The sequence below is a fragment of the Carcharodon carcharias genome, chromosome 6 (genome assembly GCF_017639515.1).
Source record: "Carcharodon carcharias isolate sCarCar2 chromosome 6, sCarCar2.pri, whole genome shotgun sequence".
Classification (NCBI taxonomy): domain Eukaryota; kingdom Metazoa; phylum Chordata; class Chondrichthyes; order Lamniformes; family Lamnidae; genus Carcharodon; species Carcharodon carcharias.
In genome coordinates this window covers 70576194-70600712 of record NC_054472.1, presented here as the reverse complement: position 1 = coordinate 70600712, position 24519 = coordinate 70576194, and the positions used below count along the sequence as shown (strand labels likewise).

The 24519-nt window shown below is 42.3% G+C and overlaps 1 protein-coding gene across 3 annotated transcripts in view; it reads right to left on the bottom strand.

Moving 5' to 3' along the window:
• Positions 1-234: 234 nt before the first annotated feature.
• The window catches only part of LOC121278880 (lethal(3)malignant brain tumor-like protein 4), a 385309-nt gene continuing 361024 nt past the window's right edge, over positions 235-24519 (bottom strand). For 2 of the 3 annotated variants that reach the window (XM_041189341.1, XM_041189343.1), the window contains 2 exons: positions 14995-15057; positions 235-3276 (listed from right to left, as the gene is read on the bottom strand). In XM_041189341.1, the coding sequence (XP_041045275.1) occupies positions 3142-3276; positions 14995-15057 (198 nt within the window). In that variant the 3' untranslated portion in view covers positions 235-3141. Of the gene's footprint in view, positions 3277-14177; positions 14252-14994; positions 15058-24519 lie in introns of those variants that run through there. The other variant, XM_041189342.1, reaches the window with a different exon arrangement.

The window sequence follows — 24519 nt, the reverse complement described above, 5'->3', positions numbered from 1 at the left end:
GAAACAGCATCAACAACTATTTGTGTCATTTTTCTGGTGATTCCACGGGTATTCCCTAAAGTAACAGCAGAAGACAGGAACAACCCTGCGGAATCTCAGGGCCAAAATCTTTGTTCACTCAGGTGCATAAGCTGATGTTGGACATGCTATACACTGATTCTGCTAAATATCTTTGTGTTTTACATGACCAATTGAAACTAGCACACCATAGAGATCAGAGAATAGAAGGAAGTCTGAATTTAACAGAACTTTATTTAAAAAATTTGCAAGCTCACTTTGATAAACATCACAATTAAAAATAGTATCCAATTGAAGGTAACATATAGCATGCCAGAATAAGAGAAATTATTTTTAAACATTCCCTGCCCAACAGTTAACTTTTTCAGTAATGTATTTCAATATTTAAATGTAATTTACAAACACCATATAACAAATATAACAAACTCTTTCCATGAATGAAAAGTTTTGGACTTAGTAGTATATAGTATATTAAAGTTTATGGCTCTGTGCTCACTGAATGGGAAAAATATGGTTTATTAATAATGACAATTTTACTCAATGACAGTATAAAAAGCATTCAATGCCATTTTACCATCTCTTCCTAACCACGGAATTTGAAGCATTTGAGGTTTTTTGTTGAAGCCTTCATTATCAGCACCAATACGGAAGGGTAACATATAGTCGCTGGTGATGTTAAAGTAGAAGTATCCTAAAGCTATCTTGTCAATTACTGTATATCATATAAACTTATAAAAGCTGTGCTCTGTCACTGTAAAAACTCCCTAGGTGTAAACTCCAGCGATGCCTGTTTTATAATTTTCACTGATGGTTTTTATTGATTGATGTTTAAGTAGCCAGATCTATTATTTCTGAATTTTATATTCATCACATTTCCTGATGTATCTAAAAAGTAAGAATTCTCTCAAATCTCACTGATTTTTATAAATTGTTCCTTTACTTGCCAAATTCCACAGCAAAAGTCAAGGCACAAATTCTGAGTAAGAGAAATAACTTTCTGTTCTAGATGATGTGAAGGCAGAAAACTAACTTACAAAACTTTTTTCAGAATCACATCCATGTTTGATTTTTTAAAAATGGAAACCTTAAAATAAGTTTCCAGAAAAATAGATGCTACTGTTTAAACTGGCCTATTCTATTCTTCTTTTATTCTATGTGCTGTATTTTGAAAATGTATGAAGTCAAATCTATCCATTCTTCTCATACCTCAGCCCTTTCATGAAGTCGTACTTAGTTCCGGATAATTTAAACAGAAATAATAACCATGTTGGTGTGTCTTACATCATGAGCTATTAACAAACAAAAACTCAGGTTAGCTGAAGGAGAGGTTGTGTGTTGATTCATGATACAGAAAACCACTAAATTATACCAGAGTTTATATGCACCATATTACATTCCTGCTCTGTAAGATGTTTATTTTTTAAATTACTGTTCTATCTTTGTAAGATAGTTTTCAGTTTATAACACCATTAGTTTTAAGAATAAACATGCCCTAACCCATTATAGATATTGTATATATTACTTATACAATACATAATAAAACACATTGTACATCAGAGAAAACCTTTTCTAAGGTAATAAGATTTTGGATCAAATTCTGTGCAAACATAAATAACAAACACACCATCAACTGCAATGTACTATTAATTACACAAAAATCATAATATACACAACAGCACAGCCCTACAACTTGATAATACAAATCAAAAAGTAACCACTGCATAAAAGCAAGCAACATGCCAGTGTAGCATGTTTCTAAAAAAAAAAGTCACTAATTTATTATTGAGCCCTGGTCTATTTGGAGCACCTATTACTTATGGCAATGGTGCACTTTGTTCCTTGAGGAATAAGTTGTCAATACCTGCGGAATTCACCATGAATTGGTTATGAAAACTGTAATAAAGCTCTATGGAACACTAGAGAACAGAGAAGTTTTATAATTTATGAACTCTATGGTATATACGTATTCAGAGTCTCTGCAATATTAGTTTCTTCTACAGATATGAATTGCAGATGTGGGGAGGATACATGTTATAGTTTGACTGAAAATTGTATTTATCACACAGACAGCACAATGCATGATTGAGTAAAATTAATTCCTGCATTATCCTATCAGATCAGCTTATTAGACAAATAATGCATTTAACAGCATTCTGTTGTATTTTTGGTTTGTGCCATTGTTCACAGTATTTTTGAAGTAAAGATTTTAAATTATATGTGTGTGTGCGCATGCACGTGCGCGCAGAAGAGAATGGCTTAAGTTTGTGGGGAGAAAGTGTAGAAGAGCATGCAAGAACTTTTGTGTTATTCTGCCATCATGGCTGTTCTTTGTTCTATGCGCATTAGAGTGCCAATACCAAAAGGAAGAGATGCTCTGTGCAATGCTGGCTGACAGTCAATAGAGAGGACCAATTTGCTCATTCAATAGTAAATTTCTGAATTTTTGGTCACATGATCATATGTAGCAATAAAATGTGCATTAAAAAATCTGATCTAAAATACGAACTATGGAATAAACATTCAACTATATTTGCAAAGTATTTCACTACCTAAACATATCCAAAGATAAAGATATGCTTATAATTGTAACTGAAAAACCTACATAATAGTAGCTTATTTCAATATATACTCTAAAGTGATTAATTTATTGTGCTCTGTTTGAAGATTATCTCCCGCCATGCTCTAAGTTTTGGGTAACATCCATATACTCAACACTATTAAAGTGCGCAGATCCATTTTATACTTTAAACATGTTATCTCACCAGTAGACGACTACTTTTGCCCAACTCTATTGTTTTTAAATTTTCATGTAAATTTGTAATTTCATCTCAATTGCATGTGGATGTTTTGACATATCTACTGTACAAGTGCAACTTCCAAACGTATCTTCATCTTCTACTACAACACATTTTAATAACTTCACCATATCTTATTAACAAGCATTTATAATTAAAAATACTTTAAATCAACAATATCTCAGAATATCTCAGTAATACCCTGTTAATCTTGCTGATAAATTGATCTACAGTTTATTGTGCCACTCATCATGTTGAGAGATTCATTTGAATAGTCGTTGGCAGGAAAGAAGAGCGTCACTTAGCTGCCTTTTTTAATTCACAATGTCTATTCCAAATTATCTTCAGAATTCTTAAACATTAGAATGGAGTTGTAAATCTTTAGGGCTGGGCCCAATTTGATGCTCATGATCTTAACTATGTCCATCTGTGTCAGCAAAAGAAACGCTTCTCCATCAATCTGCTGTAAAACAAAACAAAAGTTGCTGGTGAAATCAATATATGTAATTCAACTCAAAACAGATAGAAATTCATTATGTACTCTGTACATATTTTGAGCCATTATTATCTTGATATGCCAAAAGTAATTACTACAAGTCAATTATTTGTGAAGGGATATTCCAGACTGATACTTCAATACAATACAAAGGGAATGCTTTATGGTCTCACAAGAGAGGCATGTGTGTATTATTGAAATCTGAAAGGAAATTTTCCTAACCAATGAAAATCTAGAAGAGTCAGCAGCAGATGCTCTTAGTGCGCTGATGATCAAGGACCCATGGATTATTGATACCAGGATAGATCAATTTCAGAGCACAGCATTAATATCACTGGGCTTAAGCAAATAAAGCTTCTGCTAACTGTGTAGCATAATCACATTACATGATTCCTCAAAGTCAGCCAATTTAAGTGTGATTGTGAGCTTCCTGTGCAGATTCAGCCAGGACGTGCAACACGGCTGATACTGATGGTGGAATATGTAATGCAGCAGATTTAAACAGCTGCTGCTGCTATTTAAATAGAGAGTGGTATGCAGTGTGGAACTTGAAAATCTTGCCCATTGAAATACAGCAAAGGATGTCATAGGATACCACATTTTTAATATGTTGCTAGTCAAGAATCAACAAGAAGGATGCCCTAGTTGGGGCTGAGGTCATTCCTAACATCTGCTGCAATTTGATGGACAGCATGAGTAAAGGTCATTGCACATCTCCAGAGTTTTTGGGAACAAATTTGCATAAGGTTAGACACTTCAGGAATACTCTCAAGGCAAGAATCCCCATGGCAGAATTTTCCAGTTGGCTTGCGGGGGTGGGACCTGCACGCTGGCGCGTAAAATGACGTGCGGTGACATCGGGCGAGTGTCCCAATGTCACCATGCACCATCACGATATTTCGTTGGGCAGGCACGTGATGATCTCCGATGCGCGCCCGCCATTAATTAACGGGCCACTTAAGACCCTTGAGGCGCCAATTGACGGCGTGTTTCAGCACCTGTACAATCTTCGGGTCAGCACACGAGTGCAACAGGCAAGTAGGACACATTTGTATAAACCTCATCCACGGGCAGGTGTGCTCTGTCAAATATTTATTTTTCAAAGTTACTGATACTTGCCTGTGTGATCTGCCATACTTCAAAACACATACCAGCTGTTTTGTCTGGACTCTCAACCTCCAGGTCAGTACTCTGCAGTGAGGAATCTTTTTTGGGCCTGCGGGTTTCAGGAAGCTTTCCCTTAGCCTGGGAATGGGAGTTGAACTTTCCACTGGAGGCACCTCCTCTGAGGATGAAGGGGGAGGAGGCCAGGAGTGCAGATTCAGCCTCCAGGGGAGTCACTTTTGGGAGGACAGGCATATGGCACAAGGAGTGCAGGGCCAAGAGGTAGTCCAAGGCAGAAGGGGCCGCAGAAGACGCCACTATCCTGCTGCCAGGGCATACAGGCGGCGAAGCAGCTACCTCATTATGTCTGAGTTGCAGTGCCAAAGGAGGCTCCGTCTCTCAAGGGAGACAGTCAACTATATGTGTCAGATGACAGGGCCTGAAATCTCCAGGAACCGTGTAGGTGGACATCCCATGCCAGTGGCTCTGAAGCTCACAGTTGCCCTCAACTTCTATGCCTCTGGCTCCTTCCAGGGGTCGGTGGGTATCTTTGCGGTGTCTCCCAATCAGCTGTCCACACTTGTGTCAAGCAGGTTACAGACGTGCGTTGACATTCATCCACTACCATGGGACCAGGCAAGTGAGACACAGTAGGCTTCACGGTGATTGCTGGCTTCCCCTGCACCTAGGGTGCAATAGAATGAACACATGTGGCCATCAAGGTGTCAGCAGGTGAGCTTGGTGCCTTCAAAAACAGGAAGGGCTTCCACTCCATGAACGTGCAGATAGTGTGTGATCACAGGATGCTGATTCTACAAGTCTGTGCAAGGTACCCAGGCAGCTCCCATTATGCCTACATCCTTAGAAACTCCCAGGTGCCGGGGTTCTTCAATGCTCCAGCGCAGCTGGATGGATGGCTGCTGGATGACAAGGGCTATCCCCTCAGAAGGTGGCTCATGATGCCTCTCCGCCATCCAAGAACAGAAGTTGAGCAGTGGTATAATGGGAGTCACGCCTCCACAAGGGCTGTGGTGGAGAGAACCATCAGTCTTCTCAAAATGGGCTTCCGATGCCTGGGCCGCTCAGGGGGCGCAGTCCAGTACCCCCCAGATCGGGTGTCGCTGATAGTGGTTGCAAGCTGCGCTCTCCACAAACTTGTGCTGGAAAGGGGGGCGCTGTGGACAACAAAGATGCAGATGCAGTGGCTGCGACTGCACATGATGAGTCCAGCAGTGAGTCCGAGGATGAGCACACACAAAGAAATGCTGAGGGGGGTAGACGCTGACCTGGGCACATTCCAGGGAGGCAGGGATACCCAGGAGGCTTTAATCCAATGAACCTTCAGCTAGGAAACCACATATGAACCTCCAGGACAAGCCTGGGCTGCAGGCTCCATACTCGATACCGGAGTGCAAAATCTGCCTGGATAGGAACATTAACTAAGGGCCTTGTTAATAAAGCTGAAAGTCCCACAAATCACTCATAACGTTGTTGGTAACCATCCACCTGCAGAAGAAAGGAGGCACCCTCAGCCATGGTGACATGTCTGAATTTAATATTATAACAAAAGGAACTTAAGAAAACAAAACGACAGAGGTGTTAAACATCACACCAACTGCTAAAGACCTAATTGCGGGCCAACACAGAAGTGATAAAACTGTGGTGTGCCTAAGGTGCCTTACATTTACGTTTCCGGGTGCTATGTCTTGGTGCTGAGTCCTCCCTGGGAGTGGCATCTGAGACAGCCTGCTGACTCTGCTGTCCTGTTGGCCTCGGAGGTCGTCCTCTGGCTCGTGGAGCCTGTGCTGGCCCCACCTGGGTGGGAGCTGCCAGTTCCACAGCTGGCATCTGCCCTGTCATTGCAGCCTCACCGGATGCAACGGTCATTGGCAGAGGGGTGAAGGAGCTGCCACCCTCATCTGGAACGCCCTGAGAGGAGCCCGCAGAGATGACAGGCAGCTGCTGCGCCAACGTGACCTCGTTTCAGACCTCCCTGCTCACCGTGGGTGAATGGACACCGAGCTGGGAAACTTGGTGCCTAGACCATCTCTCACACTGAGGTCAATGTCAATGTGAGGGCTTGCTGGTCCAAGTGCAGCCTTAGGAAGCCTTGACTGGTCTTCTGGAGGAGCCTCTCCATGAGAATTGCCACTCTCTCCATGGAGGACGCATGGCGCATGGACACGAGGCTCATTGCATCAGCGATGGTCTGCGTAGACTCCTCCACCATGGACACCAAACCAAGCATAGCCTCATGTATCTCCACCAGATGCTCCCACACACCCGACCGCATTTCCTGCGTTAGCTGCGTCACGGACAACTCCAGAGGCACATCATCAGGCACCGACCGAGCATGTGCCTAGTTCCCTGCATGGGCACTCTCTGTCTGTGCCAGCTCCTCCAGTGACTGTGAAGCGCCCTCACCACTGTGCCCTGGGACACTAGCCGATGTTCTAATTCCCACTGAGGTGCTATTATCTGCGCTGGTGCCTGCCTGGTAGAGATGGTGTGATGCTGGTGAGACTTCAGGGCCCTCAGGAGTGAGAGGGGGCCTCTGCTGCTCCTCCCTCCGGTTCTGCTCCGCTGATGTTGAAAGGAAGAACAATGACATTGGATCAGTTAACGTGGAGACAATATTAATGTGCATCCCTGTCCCCCGGATCATTATGTGCTCATTCTTCCATAAGCAATGGTCAAGCCATGTTGCAAATTTCAATCACTGAACATTCAGCACTGCCATGGCTGATGGGAGATCAATGGTGACCTCATTGCTGAGCAAATATACCTACCCATGGCACCCCAGCCTCACCGACACTGGTGGTCTGGGTACATGGCGCCTCTCCAGATCTAGGGCCTCCTGCTCAAAGCGGCTGAGAATTGCCAACTGTGCCGGCCCTCCGCCAGTCCTCACCCACTCGGTGGCATTACGTGCATTCTTCTCCTGAAAAGGAGAAAAGGGCGTTGATTAGTGCAACTTGTACCTGGATTCTCTTCACCGATGGCCCACCCCAACCAGAGTAGGACATTGCAGGTCTTCTCACCCCATTGCTGCCGAACACTTACACAAAGATGCGAGGCCTGTCTCCGTCATTACCTCCGCATCCCCCCACCCCGGGTCCCGCTTGGACAAATGCTGCCTACATCACATTTGGCACCACACTGTCTAACCTTCCATAGCAAGGAGGGACAAGCTCATGGAGTGCAGAAGGCAGCAGATCAATCGGTGCCACACCAGCTTGAAGCTCCCTCCCAGCATGTCACCACCCTTTGACATGTCCTGGAGTTCCAGCTCTGAGCCTAGGCACAGCTCCTCCAGGTTACCCCCAAAACAGTCACGTGGGTTTCCGTGTACCACATGCTGCGGGGGGCAGAACCCATCTCTTCACCACCGTCTCAGGGTGACCTTGGCATGGGCAACATCTGCTGGCCCACCCAGCAAAGGACACATGATGTCAATGATTCAATGCAGTCACTGCACTCAGACTTGGGGGGGGAAGCCTACCTACTGGGTGAAGTGACCAATGCCAACATGGTACTCACCCTGCCAGAGCGCAACAGGTCATTGAAGCACTTGCGACACTAGATCCACGTGCGTCACACTACGTTGGGGCTCACGATCTCCGCCACCTTCTCCCAGGTACGTTTCGTCATGGGGGGGGGGGGGCCCTCCTCCTCCTGAATTGGGGTAGGAGGATCACCCGCTGTGCTTCCATCTCCTCGAGGAGGGCAGCTAAGCAATCGTCAGAAAAACTAGGGGCACAGTGCTCCGTCTGTTCACCAGCAGCGCTCTGGGGAGCCCTTCCACTAGCCATGTTTCACAGCCTTTGAAAGGGTGCAGGCGCTTTTTAGAATAGGCCACCGGGTCGCCATTGGACCTGGTGGTCAGTGCAGTCCCACCGCCACCCGCCCACTCCCGCTGCCTTCGGGAGCTGCGTTTCACATGTAAAATGGCGGTGATCAGGTTCACGCCCGCTCCCGCACGGCCCGCCCGACAGGCAGAAAATTCTACCCCTAGCATTTGCCTACACCAAGTAAGCATGTCACAAGGTTTACTCTAAATCTAATGCACTTTCACTGGTGCAGCAAGCAAAACACTCGGGCAGCCTTTCAGCTCTTTTGCACAATCACAAGCATTGTTGTAGGACAGGTTTTGTAAATGGTACTGAAATATGCAACTTCTGTTGCACAGAAATCTTGCAAGTTGTGCCCACAAAGCATGTGTCCAACAAAAGGCAGTTCACTAACTGGCACAAGTTGGGATGTAAGGTGATCTGTGTCTGCTCTTCAAAATTCCACCTCACAGGAGAAGGTGGCTTATAACTGACATGACCAATGAAGTTCCAAGGGAGGAGTATTGCAATTTCTGGTCCTTAACTTTCTTTACAGAGTACTTGGAAAAGTCTTGCCATTATTGGAGTAAGTTATACGGGTGTCAAGTTCATTGTGTTATGTAGGCATTTGCTTCTGGGTATTATTGGGGGCCTACAGAAACAGAAACAAATCTATATTGGAATACTGGTAGAAAAGCACCTCTTGATATAAAACTTAAAGAGAAATATATCCAGTGGGTGGAAATCCATAGAACAAATGATGGAGGTGAAGTCAGAGGCCTTATCAAACTCAGGGGTAGTACCATCCTTGTCTTATTGTTCTTCCTCCCACTAGTCATTCACTGCCTACAGGTGTACATGGGAAACTGGCAACATGACACATGCTGTGTTACAGCATATACCTGCATGCTTGTCATTGTACAGGAAAATTCCACCCAGTGTATCATGCCATGTAAATTCTGTAAGTCTTTCAGCTAGTATTCTAACATATGTTCCTCTACTGTTTTTGTAACCATCGAGGAAGACTAGGAAACAAATGAATCCAGCACCTTATTATACCTCATTGTATCATCTACTTTAACCATGGGAAGCACCAGTTCAGATATTTCAAGGGATTTAAGTAGAGAGTTTAAAGAGAGAGCGCTGGCTGAAGCAATGAGCAAGAGTGAGTTGGAGCAAATTAAGATCAGATTAAAGGAGCTGACCCAATAGCAGCTTGAGTCCTTCCTTAGCTGCTGAGTGGAACCTCATGGAGCCTGCATATAAAAGAAGTCTGGTATATGAGAATGTGCAAAGCAACCCTGAATTTCTGCTACCAAATGTAGAATCCATCACCTACATCTGTTCAGTCATGCATGATCACTTAATGGCAACTCCAAGGTCATCTACAGCACTGCCCCTACTGACAAGCTTCAATAAAGCTTTCTCAAATGCAATCAATAAAAGCTGGCCTTGCCAGAGACACTCAAATCTCATGAAAGAATAAAATAAAGTCTCTTTGGTCCACGATCAATATGTTGATACAATTGTATTGAGAGAACTTTCAGAAGAGCTTTAAAATCCCATTGTAGCCCAGCTCATACACAGATCACTGAAATACTGCAAGAATGCCTGGTGGCAGTAGTAAGCAAGATGTTGTCCTTCAATGTGACTCCATATTTGACTCACCATGCAAATTCCATAAAATGTGACCAAATATTGTGGGGTGACTTAAAATTACAGCAAATTAATGCAGTATCCATGGTAATTGAGATAGTGCAGAGAAAAATGTGGATGACGTGTTGAGCCATTGAATTATATGAAGACAGACTTATTCGTGTTTTGGGTGGATCAGCCATTTCATTGAATATGCCTATATTCAGGTTAGAGTCTACATGGTGCTGAGGTGGGTGGGAAGTTGGGCCTATAGCTTGATCGTACATTTTCCAACTGTGATTTTTTTAAAACTGCAATTCTGGAAAAAACAAAAATGTTTATAATTCTTCTTGGCTTTTCTTCCCCTGTTTGTGTTGGTGGCAGGGTTCAAAATAAAGGGGAGTGTGGGGAGAATTCACTCTCAAAACATCAAAAGTAGCCAGCGATAAAGGAAAAACTGGGGGTGAAAAATTCAAGTAAGGCTATCACCATCCAATATTACTTTATATTATGGCTCCTCCATGGTCCGAATGGGGCAGGCATAGGCACAGGCATCCATGCAAGCGGGAGAACAATGCAGAGTTGTGATTGGAGCAGCAGCAAGTGTGGGAGTGACGGAATCTGAGAGGGGCTGCTCCTCCAATCACTAGTTCTGTCCCTCCCATGCTGGCTGCTCCAGCTCCTCCAATCACAGGTTCCCTCTCTCCCGTTCTTGCTGCTCCTCCAGAAACAGAATCTATGATTGGAGAAGCAGCAAGGCAGGAGGGAAGGAATCTGTGATTGGAGGAGCTGGAGCAATATCCTGGATGACAAGGAACTTCAACATCCTCTGGGAGGCCTTGGAGAAGAATCAGAAAAAGAGGATGGAGGAAGCAGCCGAAAACCTAGTAATGAAGCTGGGAACAGGCCTCAGGGAGCCGCCTGTACCGAGAATTTTGGGGCAGCTACTTCGTTGTCTAATCAGGATCTAGAAGGGTGTTTCAGGGATTGTTTATTCTCCAACAGTATGCTGCTTGAGTGTGTAGTTTCTCAAAACCATTACTCCTTATTTACAGCAAATATTTATATATTTGGACCTCTACACAAGGTTGGAACTTTTCCTCCTTCCAGATTTCTTGTACTTCTCAATCATGTGATCTGACGAGATTATTACATTAGTATTACAAATGCTTCTGATGTTAACCCATTACTCTACAGCAGCAGCCAGCAGAGAGAAGTTCCTTCCCATTTTACTCCTGTGGTGGTAAAAGATTTAATATACATACACTCTATAGATAAGTATTTGCTACTTTTAGTTATAAGGGAAACTCTCATTTCAATCAGAACTACTGTTAACCACTTACCCTATGTTTTCTCTGTTCTGGTTTTGAACCACTATTGCACAAGCCTTCTGTTGCCAAATAAAGGTGTTACTTTACAAAATAAGTTTTTAATCTAGCATTGACACATGGTTAGCATATTATTTTGATCTGATTAATCCTTGGCTTGCGACTGGATGAGCTGCTATGCATTATACAGTCCTTCCTTTTGTGCTATTTTGTCTATCTAAAGAAGGCAACCCTGAAAAAGATTCAACACAAATACAGAAGGTAATGTTACTGCTTGACTGCATCACCTAATAAAGGAGTTAGAGGGGATGAAAAAGGAGTTCCTGAAAACCAAAAAAGTAGCTCTTCAGAAAATCTCAAAAAGAGTCCTTGAAAAAAAAACTATTTTGACCCCTAGTTGGTAGATATTGAGAAGAACCTAAGAAGAGGACAGCCGGTCTTCTTCCAGTGAGGAAAGACTACCATTATTCCCGCCTCAACCCTCCATTTAACCAGTTGTGCCTATAGGTTAAAGAACAGATGCGTTGACATGTCTGAAGACTTATCTCTTCACCAGCTGTGCTTCTTAAGGGATAAAGTCAGCAAGCTTTGCTGTTTCTCCATCCTGACCTTCAGACAAACTCAACGAAAGGGGTGGCTGTGTCATTGACTGAGGTGACTACAGCTTTGATTTTCTTTGCTACTTGATTATTCCATGCCATCATAGAGGATGTATACCAGATTAATAAATCAGCTTACAACCAGTAACAGAAGCCTTTTCACTAAGGGAAACTTGCATCACTTGCACATGGAAAACAGCACCAGAGGAAACTATTTTTCCCCCATTGCAGCCTTCTCTAAAGTGTATGCATGAGGGGGTATCCACAAATTCCTTTAATGTACACATGGTCTGTGACTTGTGACTATATGAATATTAATACCCACCGCTCTGGTAACAGCTACCTTCTGTTCAATGCTAATGCACTATGCCATTGTTATTTGAAGATTATAGCTCTTTGGTAGCTGAGAATAATCTTTTCAGTTTTAGCTTGTGAGTCCTCGAGGATATGCTCACAAGATCAAGATGCAATATATCACTAGATGGTTGAAACAAAGGTTCTGATGCTTGGGCAGAACAGAAGTTGTTTTGTAGCTTAATTTAGCTCTGAAGGATTCACAATAGTTTTTATTCAATTCAAATTTTAACCAACAAATGCTGTCTTTAAGAACAAAAGTTCTAACAGCGCAGTTTTGCCCACTTTCAATGGCCACACTGACACTGGCCATTCCTGGTGAGAAAGTAAAGAATTTATTAAATCTAATCATCTCAATAAAATAAATTAAATTTTGGGCCGGAATGAGTCCATTGCACATCTTGTGAGAAGTTACAAAAGAAGATCTGTCTGAGAACTGGAAGAAATTAAGTGATTATGAGGTCTGCTTAATTAATCTTCCCTACTAGTGGGAACCATCAGAGTATTTGCAGAGTATTTATGTGAAAATTTTATTATGTTCTTCTGCTGGGTATAACACATATTGTCTATAGGTGTATCCTTTCTCATAGACATGATAACAATTAAGTCATTCAATTGCACAGATTTACATACTACAAAAGGAATTCAATGAAATTCTATCTTTTTTACCAATTAGATATATTGCTGGGTAATTAAACCCACGCACTAAAATTATTCTTAATTGGGGCATTTGTAATCATGAATGCAAAAGTCAATGAACTGTACAGACTCAATCATTTCAGCAACATTAAAGTCAAATATATAATTCAGTGAATCCAATCTCACAAAAGTCTGCATTTTGTTACAAACATCGAACAGATAACCATATCATATAAAAACACGTTGTTGCAATATTTGTCTTAATGATTTGTAAATAGTAATTAAGTGGAAAACAGTCTTTGTGCTTGTACTGTTTTTCATTTCATCATTATTTTTATTTACTTTTGTGAAGACACTGATTCTATGAAGGGGCACAGTTCCACTGGCTGTGGGTGCTCTTCAGTACATTGCTTAGATGGCGATTATTCGTGTGTGCACTTTCACAGTGAATAATAGCAGTTTTTTGACCACTGAAGGCATAGCAGCTGAGCCCATTCACCCAATTATCTCACACATGCACTTCCAGCATGGTGGCAACAAAGAACGGCAACCACAGCTAACTTCTTCTCATTGTGGTGAGGCCAATTGTAACACCTCTACTGCACTCTTGGGTATGTTCAATACAGACCAGAGATTGACATTGGAGCCGTTCCTGAACCGTAAGGCCCAGCTTTTGACTGTTTAAATCTACTGAGGTAATTCTGTCTATCTGGCTACAGTGTATATAATAAAATAGGCTAAAACAAATAAGAAACAGATTAGAACCTGATAACTGAGTGAGAGTCATTCTCTGTTCCATTAAGAAAAATACTAAAGGCATTGCAGTGACTCAGTGGGGATAATTTTCACTATCACCCTTTGGGCAGCAGTTTGGAGGAATAAATTGACCATCCATTGTAGAATTCTAATGGGATGAAATTGGGAGTGTTCTACAATAGGTGGACAATAACTGCCAGCTGCCAGATTACTGCATAATGGGAGAGGTGAAAATTGCTCAGGCAATGAGGTTGCCTTTAATATTTTCTTGATGGAACACTGAATGATTCTTACTCAGATATCAAGTTCCAATCTGTATACTATTTTAGTTATTTTACTATATGCTAAAACCACATGCTTAAATGTAACCAGTTACATTTTAAATAAGAAAGAAAATTTCTCCAAAATGAAAAACTTTGGACATAAAAACTATTTTTGGCATTTGGAAGGGGTATTTCTATTTGCCAAGTAATCTATCCATTGCTACGTACAATTTCACAATAACATGACAGATTTTAAGTTAAATCACATATATCCTGCAGAAAATCCTTTCTTTTTGGCTACAAACTATAGGCATAAATTAAATCCAATGATCTGAATTGCATCAGGAATTTTTATGTTCCCACATATTTCCACATTTCAGTTCTCCTGCTGCCTCTGGCCTCTCTGCTTCTTCTCACCATGCTCCCACACTCATCTACATAAATGAATGGTATTAAAAAGGTTAAGAACTGCTAATAAATTCAGAATAATTTACAAACAATTATGACAGATTGCGTTGTTACAACTCTACGTATTCTGAATCAGAAAATCCATCATGGAACATATATATTCCAGGCTACACTTGATTTAGAATGAAGATTGTCTTTGCCCTAACTTGATAAAAGCCAGGTAACTGGAAGTCACTTTACCAAGTGCTGCCATGATTTTCTGATCCTCACTTTTGGTGGTTTATATAACAGCCACAAGTGTTGACTTGGAAAATCTATCTTTCTATTTCTTAATTAAATATCAGAAAGACTGTGTGCATTAGAGAATCACAGATAGAAACTATAAAAATTTATGTTTCTGATTAGCTAGGAGAACCTGTGGTCTGACATTCCATTTTGTTCTTTTATGTTCTGATTTACAGGTAATTGTTCAAGGCTCCTGCTGTTAAAGTGATCTGATTACAAATTACAACCAAAGCTTAAAATGAAGGTGCAAATAGAAAAACATTCACATTTACACCTAAAATACATACTTGTTTATAACTTTGTTATAAGTAATATTTTCCATGAGAAAGTCAAATTAAGAGGTGTCACCCTGGTTTATACTGGAACTTTGAAGCAGAATGTTACAATAGCCATGCCTGCTCAAAATAATATACAGTGATCCAAAATTATTAGAATATTTACAATCTATGAAATTCCAGGAGATGGAGGTTTCATTATTTCTTACCTCTTCTTTAAAGATCTTTGCCTGTTCTTCACAACCAGGGAGAGTCTGAACAAAGTTTGCTACCTGAAAAAACAGTATATGAAAGAAGTTGTATTCATATAGCAACTCTCTTGTCTTCAATGTGCTCCAAAAGGCTTTACAGCCAATCAAGTACTTTTGAAGTACAGTCACCATTACAATTTAGAAATTTGGCAGTCAATTTGCACACAGCAAGATTCCACAAACAGCAAAAGATATTGACCTGATGATTTGTTTTTAGAAATTGGTTAAGGGATAAATATTGGCTAGGACATGGTGGTAGTGTGGGGCAGAAGAGGTAGAGGTGGGGGTGGGGGGTGGTGGGAAATCCTTTTCTTTGAAATAGTGCTCTAGGATCTTTCACAAGACAGGCTATGACAGGATAGATAAGAATTACATTAGGTAAGTGCATTCCTACCCAATTGGACAATGGTGTGTGGTGTTGGAGAAGGATGGTGTGGTCAATTGTGTCAAAGGCTATGGTGCGGGAAGAGGGACTGATTACAATGCATGTGGGTGGGATGTAAGGAAAAGGGATTTACTGAATCTTTGGTCACCAGGGAATATGGAGATAAAGGCAAAATACTGCGGATGCTGGAAATCTGAAACAAAAACAAAAAATGCTGGAAAAACCCAGCAGGTCTGACAGGATCCGTGGAGAGAAAGACAGAGTTAACATTTCAAGTCCGTATGACTCTTTTTCAGAGCTACAAGAAGTGAAAATGTGGTGAAATTTATACTGTTTAAGGGGGATGGAACAGGTGAGGCTGGATAGAAGGCCAGCAATAGGTGGAGGCAAAGGAGAGATTGCCAAAGATGTCATAAACAAAAGGTCAAAGGGGTGTTGATGGTGGTGGTACTGGCTAAAGGAGGTGCTAATGGTGACATTAAGGGTAGAAAGCAGAATGTGATAATAAGAGTAAGTGCTCTGGAAAGAACAACATGAGCAAGTGACAGATGGGGTGGGGTAGGAGCAGGGGATGGTGGTGGGAAAAAAGATCAAAAAGGGCTAAAAGGTAGGGATAAAACAATGAATGTAAATGAATTTAAAAATAATAATAATAAATGGAAAAAAATAAAAAAAATAAAAATGAATATTGAAAAAAAGGGGATTAAAAAAAGGGGTGAAGATGGAGGAGAGTGTTCATGGTCTGAAGTTGTTGAACTCAATATTCAGTCTGGAAGGCTGTAAGAGCCTGATCGGAAGATGAGGTGCTGTTCCTCCAGTTTGTGCTGAACTTCCACTGGAACATTGCAGCAGGCCAAGGATGGACATGTGGGCATGAGAGCAGGATGGTGTGTTGAAATGGCAAGCGACAGGAAGGTGTTCCGCAAAGTGGTCACCCAGTCTGCATTTGGTCTCTCCAATGTAGAGGAAACCGCATTGGGAGCAGCGAATGCTTCACTTGAAAGGAGTGTTTGGGCCCTTGGATGGTGAGGAGGGGGGAGGTAAAGGGGTTTGCATGGGAAGATGCCGTGGGAAGGGGTTGATGTGTTGGGGATGATTAGGGAGTGGACCAGGGTGTCCTGGAGGGAACAGTCCCTATGGAATGCCGACGGGGGTGTGGAGTGAATGGAAGGTGTTTGGTGGTGGCATCATATTCGAGTATGGAGAATATGGAGAGCTTGGTTGAAATCTACATGAGTACATAAAATAATAATACTTTTTACAAAGTACTTTAAAAACTCAGATTTTCATATTATATGATCTATTATTAGATGTATTATGAATTGCAAATTTTAGTAATTATAAACTGAATATTACTATGCTATGATACTATACCATCATTTTGTTTCTGCTGGTATCTGGAGTTATGTTAATTTTCAAGTGTTAAAATGGGGTCACATTGGAAAATAGTTTGGGAAGCACTGATCTAAGGAGAGGGAACTTTTAACAAGGTGAGGTAGTTGGGGACCTGAAAGGGAAGTAAATGTAAATATTTTTTCCAGATCCTGTAAATAAATTTGCTGGGGTTAGAGGTCTCCCAGGGTTATGTTGGTACAAAGTGATTGGGGGTGCTGGGATTATTGTGGGAGGCAAAGGCTGCTCAGAGAGAGACTGAAGGAGGTTGGAGATCGAGGGCAGAGATGGGAGAACTCAGTGGAATTTAAGATGGAGAGGTTGGAGATTGGGGTGTCAGGGAGAGTCAGATGGGCTCGATCATAGGGTGGGTGGGGTCAGTAATGGGGGACCAGTGGTTAGTTGGGAGTTGGCAGGAAGTTTACAGTTGGCTTGTTGGGCCTGGATGAAACACTCCTCCTCCTGGCTCACAATCAGTGCTACAAAAGCAAGTATTTGAGGGATGCAGTCCTTCTTACCTCCTTTTATCTGCCAGTTTTCTTTAGCAAACCCAGCCAACATGGGTTAAAATGGAAATCCTGTTAAAAATAGTGGCATGTAGCCTCTTTAAAGGTTTCAACAGTTCAGTGCCACCTGAGAGTGGATTGGTCACCCAATCCTTGCCCAGCTTCTGTTAAATTTGGAAGTGTGGGCTTGAGGCAGGTTGGATCCTTGCTTCAGATTTTTTACTGACCTAAACCCATCTTTTCTTGTGGATTTAAATTAACCCTAATGTGTTTTTAGCAGGATGTTTCTGTCTTAAGAATATTTCTGCCTTTCGGTTTATTACTGACTGTAATTAGGATTTAGTTCCTTTATTTGCTTCTTAATGAATCAAAACAGAAATAATTAATATGGTAGTTTTGATATTGTTACTTTAACACTGATAAAATAAAGTCATGACTAGAAAATAGGAGGAGGAGTAGGTCATTCGGCCCTTCGAGCCAACTTCATCATTCAATATGATCATGGCTGATTAATGCTACTACCATTATTAGTTTATGAAAAAGTTTGGCTTTCAAAACAAATTCTATATATAATGCCAGCTTTTTAAACATACTTATCTTCTCTGAAAGTAGGGTTACAGTCATGGGCCAGCCAATGGTCGTTCATGTTGGTTCAAATATGTTAAATACTTTAATCCACCAGAGAAATTTACACAACCATTAAAGTCATGTATGCGCTTCATAAATCTGAACTCTTGATGATAATACTTTCCTATATTTGCCAGGATTTGCTTTGTGGTGTCAGATAGATTGCTTTAGTCTGATCCTGGACCAATGCTGTCATTTACATCTTAAGGGGTGGCTGGAGTTTCTGCCACTTTCAAGCCAAAAAGGAAACTCCTGGAATTGACAAAGACCCAGCACACAAAACACGTCTTGGCTATTTTCTGGCAAGGTTCTTCTCGTCTCTCACTGGAGTTATGGCACACCAGCAGAACCAAGGGAATTCCAGCTCCAATACCTTTCAAATTTTTAAAAACTAAAGCATTTGGTTGGCCACTAATCGCAGTTTGACATTTGGTGATAAATATAAACCTAACTGGCTCGCTGAACTCCTTAACCTCCAGCTATGAATGTTTGAATACAACAATAGCAACAACTTAAATTTCTCTAGTACTTTTAATGTGATTAAATGTTCCAAGGTGCTTCACAGCAGCATTATAAAACAAAATATGACACTGAGCCACAGAAGAGGATATTAGATCAGATGACTACAAGATTGGTGAAAGATGTGGGTTTTAAACAGAGTCTTAAATAAAGAAAGTGTGGTAGAGGGGCAGAGAAGCCCAGGAAGGGTATTGCAGAGCTTGGGGCCAAGACAGCTGAATGCACAGCCAGCAATGGTTGTGCAATTAAAACTGGGATGCTCCAGAAGCCAGAATTAGATGAGTGCAGATATCTCAGAGGGTTGTGGAGCTGGAGGAGATTACAGAGGTAGGGAGAGGTAAGACCACGGAGGGATTTGAAAAGAAGAATGAGAATGTTAAAATCAAGACATTGTTTGACCAGGAGTCAAAGTAGGTCAGCGAATTCAGGGGTGATGGTGCAATGGGACTGGCTGCAGGTTAAGACACAGGCAACAGAATTTTGGATGACCTCAAGTTTACAGAGGGTATAACATGGAAGATCAGCTAGGGTTGTGTCGGAATAATCGGGTCTAGAATTAACAGCATAAAGTGTTGAGCAGCACTTAAGTCGCGACAGGTGAAGTCGGGCAGTGTTACGGAGGTGGACATAGGCGGTCAGAGGGATGGCATAAATACAAGGACAGAAGCTCATGTTGGATCAAATGTGACACCAAGATGGCGGACAGACTGGCTTAGTCTTAAACAGTTGCCAGGGAGAGAGATGGAGATGGTAGCTAGGACAGGAGTTTGGGGTTGGGACTGGAAACAAGGGAACTCAGTCTTCCTGATATTTAATTGGAAGAAATTTCTGTTCATCAGACACTAGATGTCAGATAAGCAGTCTGATAATTTAGCAACAGTGGAGGAGTTGAGAGAGATGGTGGTGAGGTAGAGCTGGGTGTCGCCATTGTATGTTCGAAAACTAACGCTGTGCTTTTGGGTGAAATTGCTGAGGAGCAGCAAGTGGATAGAAATAGTAATAGGCCATGGATACATCCTTGGGGACATCAGAGGTAACAGGAGTGGGAAGGGAAGCTATTGTAAGTGATAGACTGGATAAGATCAGATAGATAAGAATGGAACTAGGAGAGTGCAGTCCTACCCAGTGGATGACGGTGGAAAGTTGGAGGAGGAAGACGTGAACAACCGTGCCAAAGGCTTCAGTCAGGTCGAGAAGAATGAGGAGGAAAAATCTGCCTTTGTCACAGATACATAAGGTGTCATTTGGGACATTGACAAGAGCTGTTTTAGTATTGTATTAGGGGTGGAAACCTGATTGGAGGGATTCAAATATGGAGTTCAGAGAAAGATGGAATTGGATTTAAGTGACGACAACATATTCAAGGACTTGAGAGGAAAGGGAGGTAGGAGATTGGACAGTACTTTTTGACATCAGTGGGGTCAAATGTTGGTTATTTTGAGAGGCGGGGTTGATGGCAGCCTTGAGACAACAACTGAAGAGAAAGGACTGTTTACAAAATAAAATGGGGGCCATGAGGGGAAGTTTAGTGGGGTGAAAATTGAGGGAACAGGGGGTGGATGTCATGGAAAAGGTGAGCTCAGATAGGGCATGAGGGGAGATAGGAGAGAAGCTAGAGAAAGATGCGAGTTCAGGGGTAAGATGAGGGGTTACATTGAAGGAGATTTGGCCAGATGGGCCAGTGGAAGGGAGGCAGCTGATTGGATGTCTCGATCTTAGTGGTGAGATGTCCATGAGCTCCTCAAAATAGACCAAATATATTTAAAAATCTAGTAATATACTGGGGACCATCAGCGAATACAAGTAGATGACAGGCACTTTTCCCAGAGTGTCTCATAAAGCATTATATTCAAATATATATGATTTGCATGACTAGCACTGCAAATTAAATTAGCTGCTAAGGCAAGCATTCAACATAATCAAATAACTTGTGCAGGCTTACACAAGAGAATGACTTTAAACAAGATAATGAAGGGCCGGAGGTGTTCATGAAGCCATACTTCTAATGGTTCTATGCCTTCAGCAGAAAAGCAGATTTCAGAAAAGAAGAAGAAATACCAATTTTGAACACTTTTTTTTACTTGCCTTCCTCTCCCCCATTTGGCCACATCACCGATCTCTCTCTTCTGTTTGCATTTATAATTTCTTTATAACTAGTAAGATATTATATATTTATTTCACAACTTATTTTTTCAAATTTTCTCCTTGTTCAATTTGAGTTGGTAATACAGACAAAAGAGCTGAATTTCAGAGGTGAGGTGAAGTAAGCGTGACTGCCCTTGAGTTTAAGGCAGCATTTGACCAAGTGTGGCATCAAGGACACCTAGCAAAACTAAAGTCAATGCGAATCGGGGGAAAACTCTCTATTGATTGGAGTCATACCTAGCACAAAGGAAGATGGTTATGGTTGTTGAAGGCCAATCACCTCAACCCTAGGACATTGCTGTTCCTCAGGGTAGTGTCCTAGGCTCAACCATTTTCAATGATCTCCCCTCCAGCATAACGTTAGAAGTGGGGACATGATGATTGTACAATGTTCATTGCCATTCGCAACTCAGATACTGAAGCAATCTGTGCCCAAATGCAGTAAGATCTGGACAACATTCAGACTATGGATGAAAATGGTAAATAACATATGCAATACACAAATGCCAGCCAATGACCATCTCCAATAACATCGAATCTAACCATCTCTCCTTAATATTCACCAGTGAATTCCTCTTCATCAACATCCTCAGGTTACCATTAACCAGAAACTTAACTGGACCAGCCATATAAAAACTGTAGCTACAAAATTAGGTCAGAATCTGAGAATTTTGTGGTGTGTAACTCACCTCTTGGCTCCTCAAGCCTGTCCACCATCTACAAAGCAAAAGCCAGGAGTGTGATGGGATACTCTTAATTGCCTGGATCAGTGCAGCTTCAACAAAACTCAAGGAGCTCGACACCAGGCAGGACAAGGCAACATAACTCAACACCATAAACGTTCACTCCCTCCACCAGCAGTGTGTACAAAATACAAGACACACTGCAGCAAGTTGCCAAGGTTCCTTTGACAGCTCCTTCCAAACCTATGACATTCATCATCTGGAAGGTCAAGGGCAGCAGATGCATGGGAACACCTTCAACGGCAATTTCACCTCCAAACCACACACCATCCTGACTTGGAACTATATTGCCATTTCTTTACTGTTGCTGGGTCAGTACAGCGCATGGTGCCCTGAAAGGAACAGATGAGACTGAGGAACTTTGGTGGACAGCCAAGTTTCTCCAAAATCTTGTACAGTCCTGCTCTGGTGACAGTGTTGAATGCTTTAGTAAGATCTATCCCGACACTTCACTTGTAGGTGGTGTATAGAGAAGATCACGTCCACTTTAGACCTGCCAGCAAGGAAACTACATTGTGCTTTTTTCATTCTTTCATGGGATGTTGGCGTCGCTGGCTGGGCCAGTACTCATTGTCTATCCCTAAACGCCCTTGGGAAGGTGCTGGTGAGTTGCCTTCTTGAACTGCTGCAGTCTATGTGGTGTAGGTACACCTGCAGCGCTGTTAGGGAGGGGGTTCCAGGATTTTGACCCAGTGACAGTGAAGGAACAGTGATATAGTTCCAAGTCAGGATGGTCTGTGGCTTAGAGGGGAAATTTCAGGTGGTGGTGTTCCCATGCATCTACTGCCATTGTCCTTCTAGGTGGTAGAGGTCATGGGCTTGGAAGGTGCTATGGAAGACCCTTGGTGAATTGCTGGATACACTTGGTAAGCAAGTAGATGGAGTCGATTGAGCATGACCCAAGCAAAGGCCTTCTCAGTGATGCTAAGGAGTCAGATGCCCCTGTAGTTGTTGCAATCTCCTGATTTGTTGTTTGTATAGTTTGATGATTTTTGCGTCACACACCCTGGCGAATGGATCCTGCCCTTCAACAGGAGGAGGGGGATATGAAGGTGTGATTTGGGACATTCTGTGCTTAAGTAGTTTGGCTGGAATTCCCTCTTCACTGGGTGCCTCTCCGCTTGCTAAGCTATCCATGTCTTTTCACGCTCAAGTGATGAGGATACTTTGTCTAATTGAACCATGACAGGAAGCTGCTGGAGAGCACCCAACAAGAATGAGAGATGTCTACCCCATGCGAGTGCAGCTCACAGTAGTGTTCAACTCACTGGGTCACCTATCTGTGAGTAGTTCACCATTTGCTGGTTTTGGGGGGGAACTTTGGTGATGGTAGAACAAAGTCTCCTTTTGATCCCATCTTAAATAGCCCATAAATAGTTTAGATTTCTTGGCAGTGTTTATTCATGCATTCTTTCCCTGCTTTTTGCATTATTGTCCTGGTTACTTTCAAGTCAGACATTGTACTAGCTGATAGGTTTATGCTGTGCATCAGGTTTTGCTTAAATGACAGTTGTCATCTCTCCCAAGTAGGTCTCAAAGTAGTCTTTGTTGTGGGTTCTGCCTTTACCAAATGTTGCTGCTGCTGTTTCATAAATTGAACTCAGCGACTTCCAAGCTTCATCAATATCAACATCAGCATTTCCTGGTGCACATTTAGAAAATAGCAATTGCTTGAGTGCGAAAGCAAAATGCATGTTTTTGGCACATTTTGGGCATTTCATGGAAGGACAAAATCATGAATGCGGCTGTGTTCCCAAAGGCAAATCTCCCAAGTATGTTGGCACTCATCAAACAGAGGCAGCTTTGCTGGCTCAGGCATGTTCACAGGATGCAAGACAGATGCATACCCAAGGATTTTCTATATGGCAAGGTAGCTGGAGCCAGAAGACCAGTAGGATGCCCAAAGCCTTGTTTTAAGGATTCTCACAAGCATGACATGAAGACCTTAAGCATCAATTTTCACACGTGGGAGACATTGGCTGATGACAGAGGGAAATGCCGAGATCACCTATGGACCAGCGTGTGCCACCATGATGATCAGTAGCTACAGCAGTCTCCCAACAACACCTGATAAACTACTTCATGTGTGGCACTTATAGCAGAACTTCCCTCTCACAGATTGGGCTCTTCAGCCATCAGCAAATGTGCAACTATATGAAGCTCCCCCATTCCCAGTGGATCTGTTGCATGTCCATCATTCGACTCAGATTTAAAGATGCCAAAAATTCACTGTCATTGGGTCAAAACCCTGGAACTCCTTAACAGCACTGCGAGTGTACCTACACTAGATGAATTGTAGCGGTTCAAGGTCAGCACCAACTTCTCAAGGATAATTAGGGATGGTCAACAAATTTTGGCCTTGCCAGTGATGCTAACAGCCCATGAAACAGTAAAAAAAAATAAACCCCTGGCAGCAATGTGAGCAGCTTTAACATCGTCAGCTTCCTCCTCCTCAGCTTCATCTACAAAGTATGTGCATTCTGCACTTTGTTGCTCCTGTAGCTCCAATCCCCACAACACGTTACAGCGTGACCTTCCAGGACATCCTGGCTGGTGAATGCTGAATGGTGTCTCCAGGTGTATCCAGAAACCTGAAATGCACCTTGAGCATGCCGACTGCTTAATAACACACCTTTCACCTGGCTTTAATTGTAATGCTCCTGGGCTTCACTGACTGGGTTTCTCAGACGTGTCATCGGCCAGGTTTGAAAGGGGTATCTCTTGTCTCCCAACAGTCACCTCTTAAGTTTGCTTCCAGGCCCAAAGTGGTCAGGAATTTTGGACTGTTACAAGATAAATGCTATCGTGCAATCTCCTGGGAATCTTGCATGTAATCGCATAATTTATTTTTGTGATTAGGCATTTGCAGAATACTGTTGGAGTGGAAACCCTTTCAGTTCATAAATAAACCTGATAGGTTTAGGAATGCATGGATTGCTGTGTATTTGTAGGCAATCACGCTCTGTACCTGTGGGGGCTCAGCTAGCATGCAAAAAAAATCATCAGAGGCGAAGCCCTGGCAAACAACAGAACAGTGCGCGTTGCTGACTGGGAGATCTTGGATATGTCTCTGGTTGAGTCTTAGAAGGATCCTGTGGCAAAAGCATTCTGGGCGATGATCACTTTGACAGTGACTGGTAATATGTGGGCTACCAGAACCAGCAGG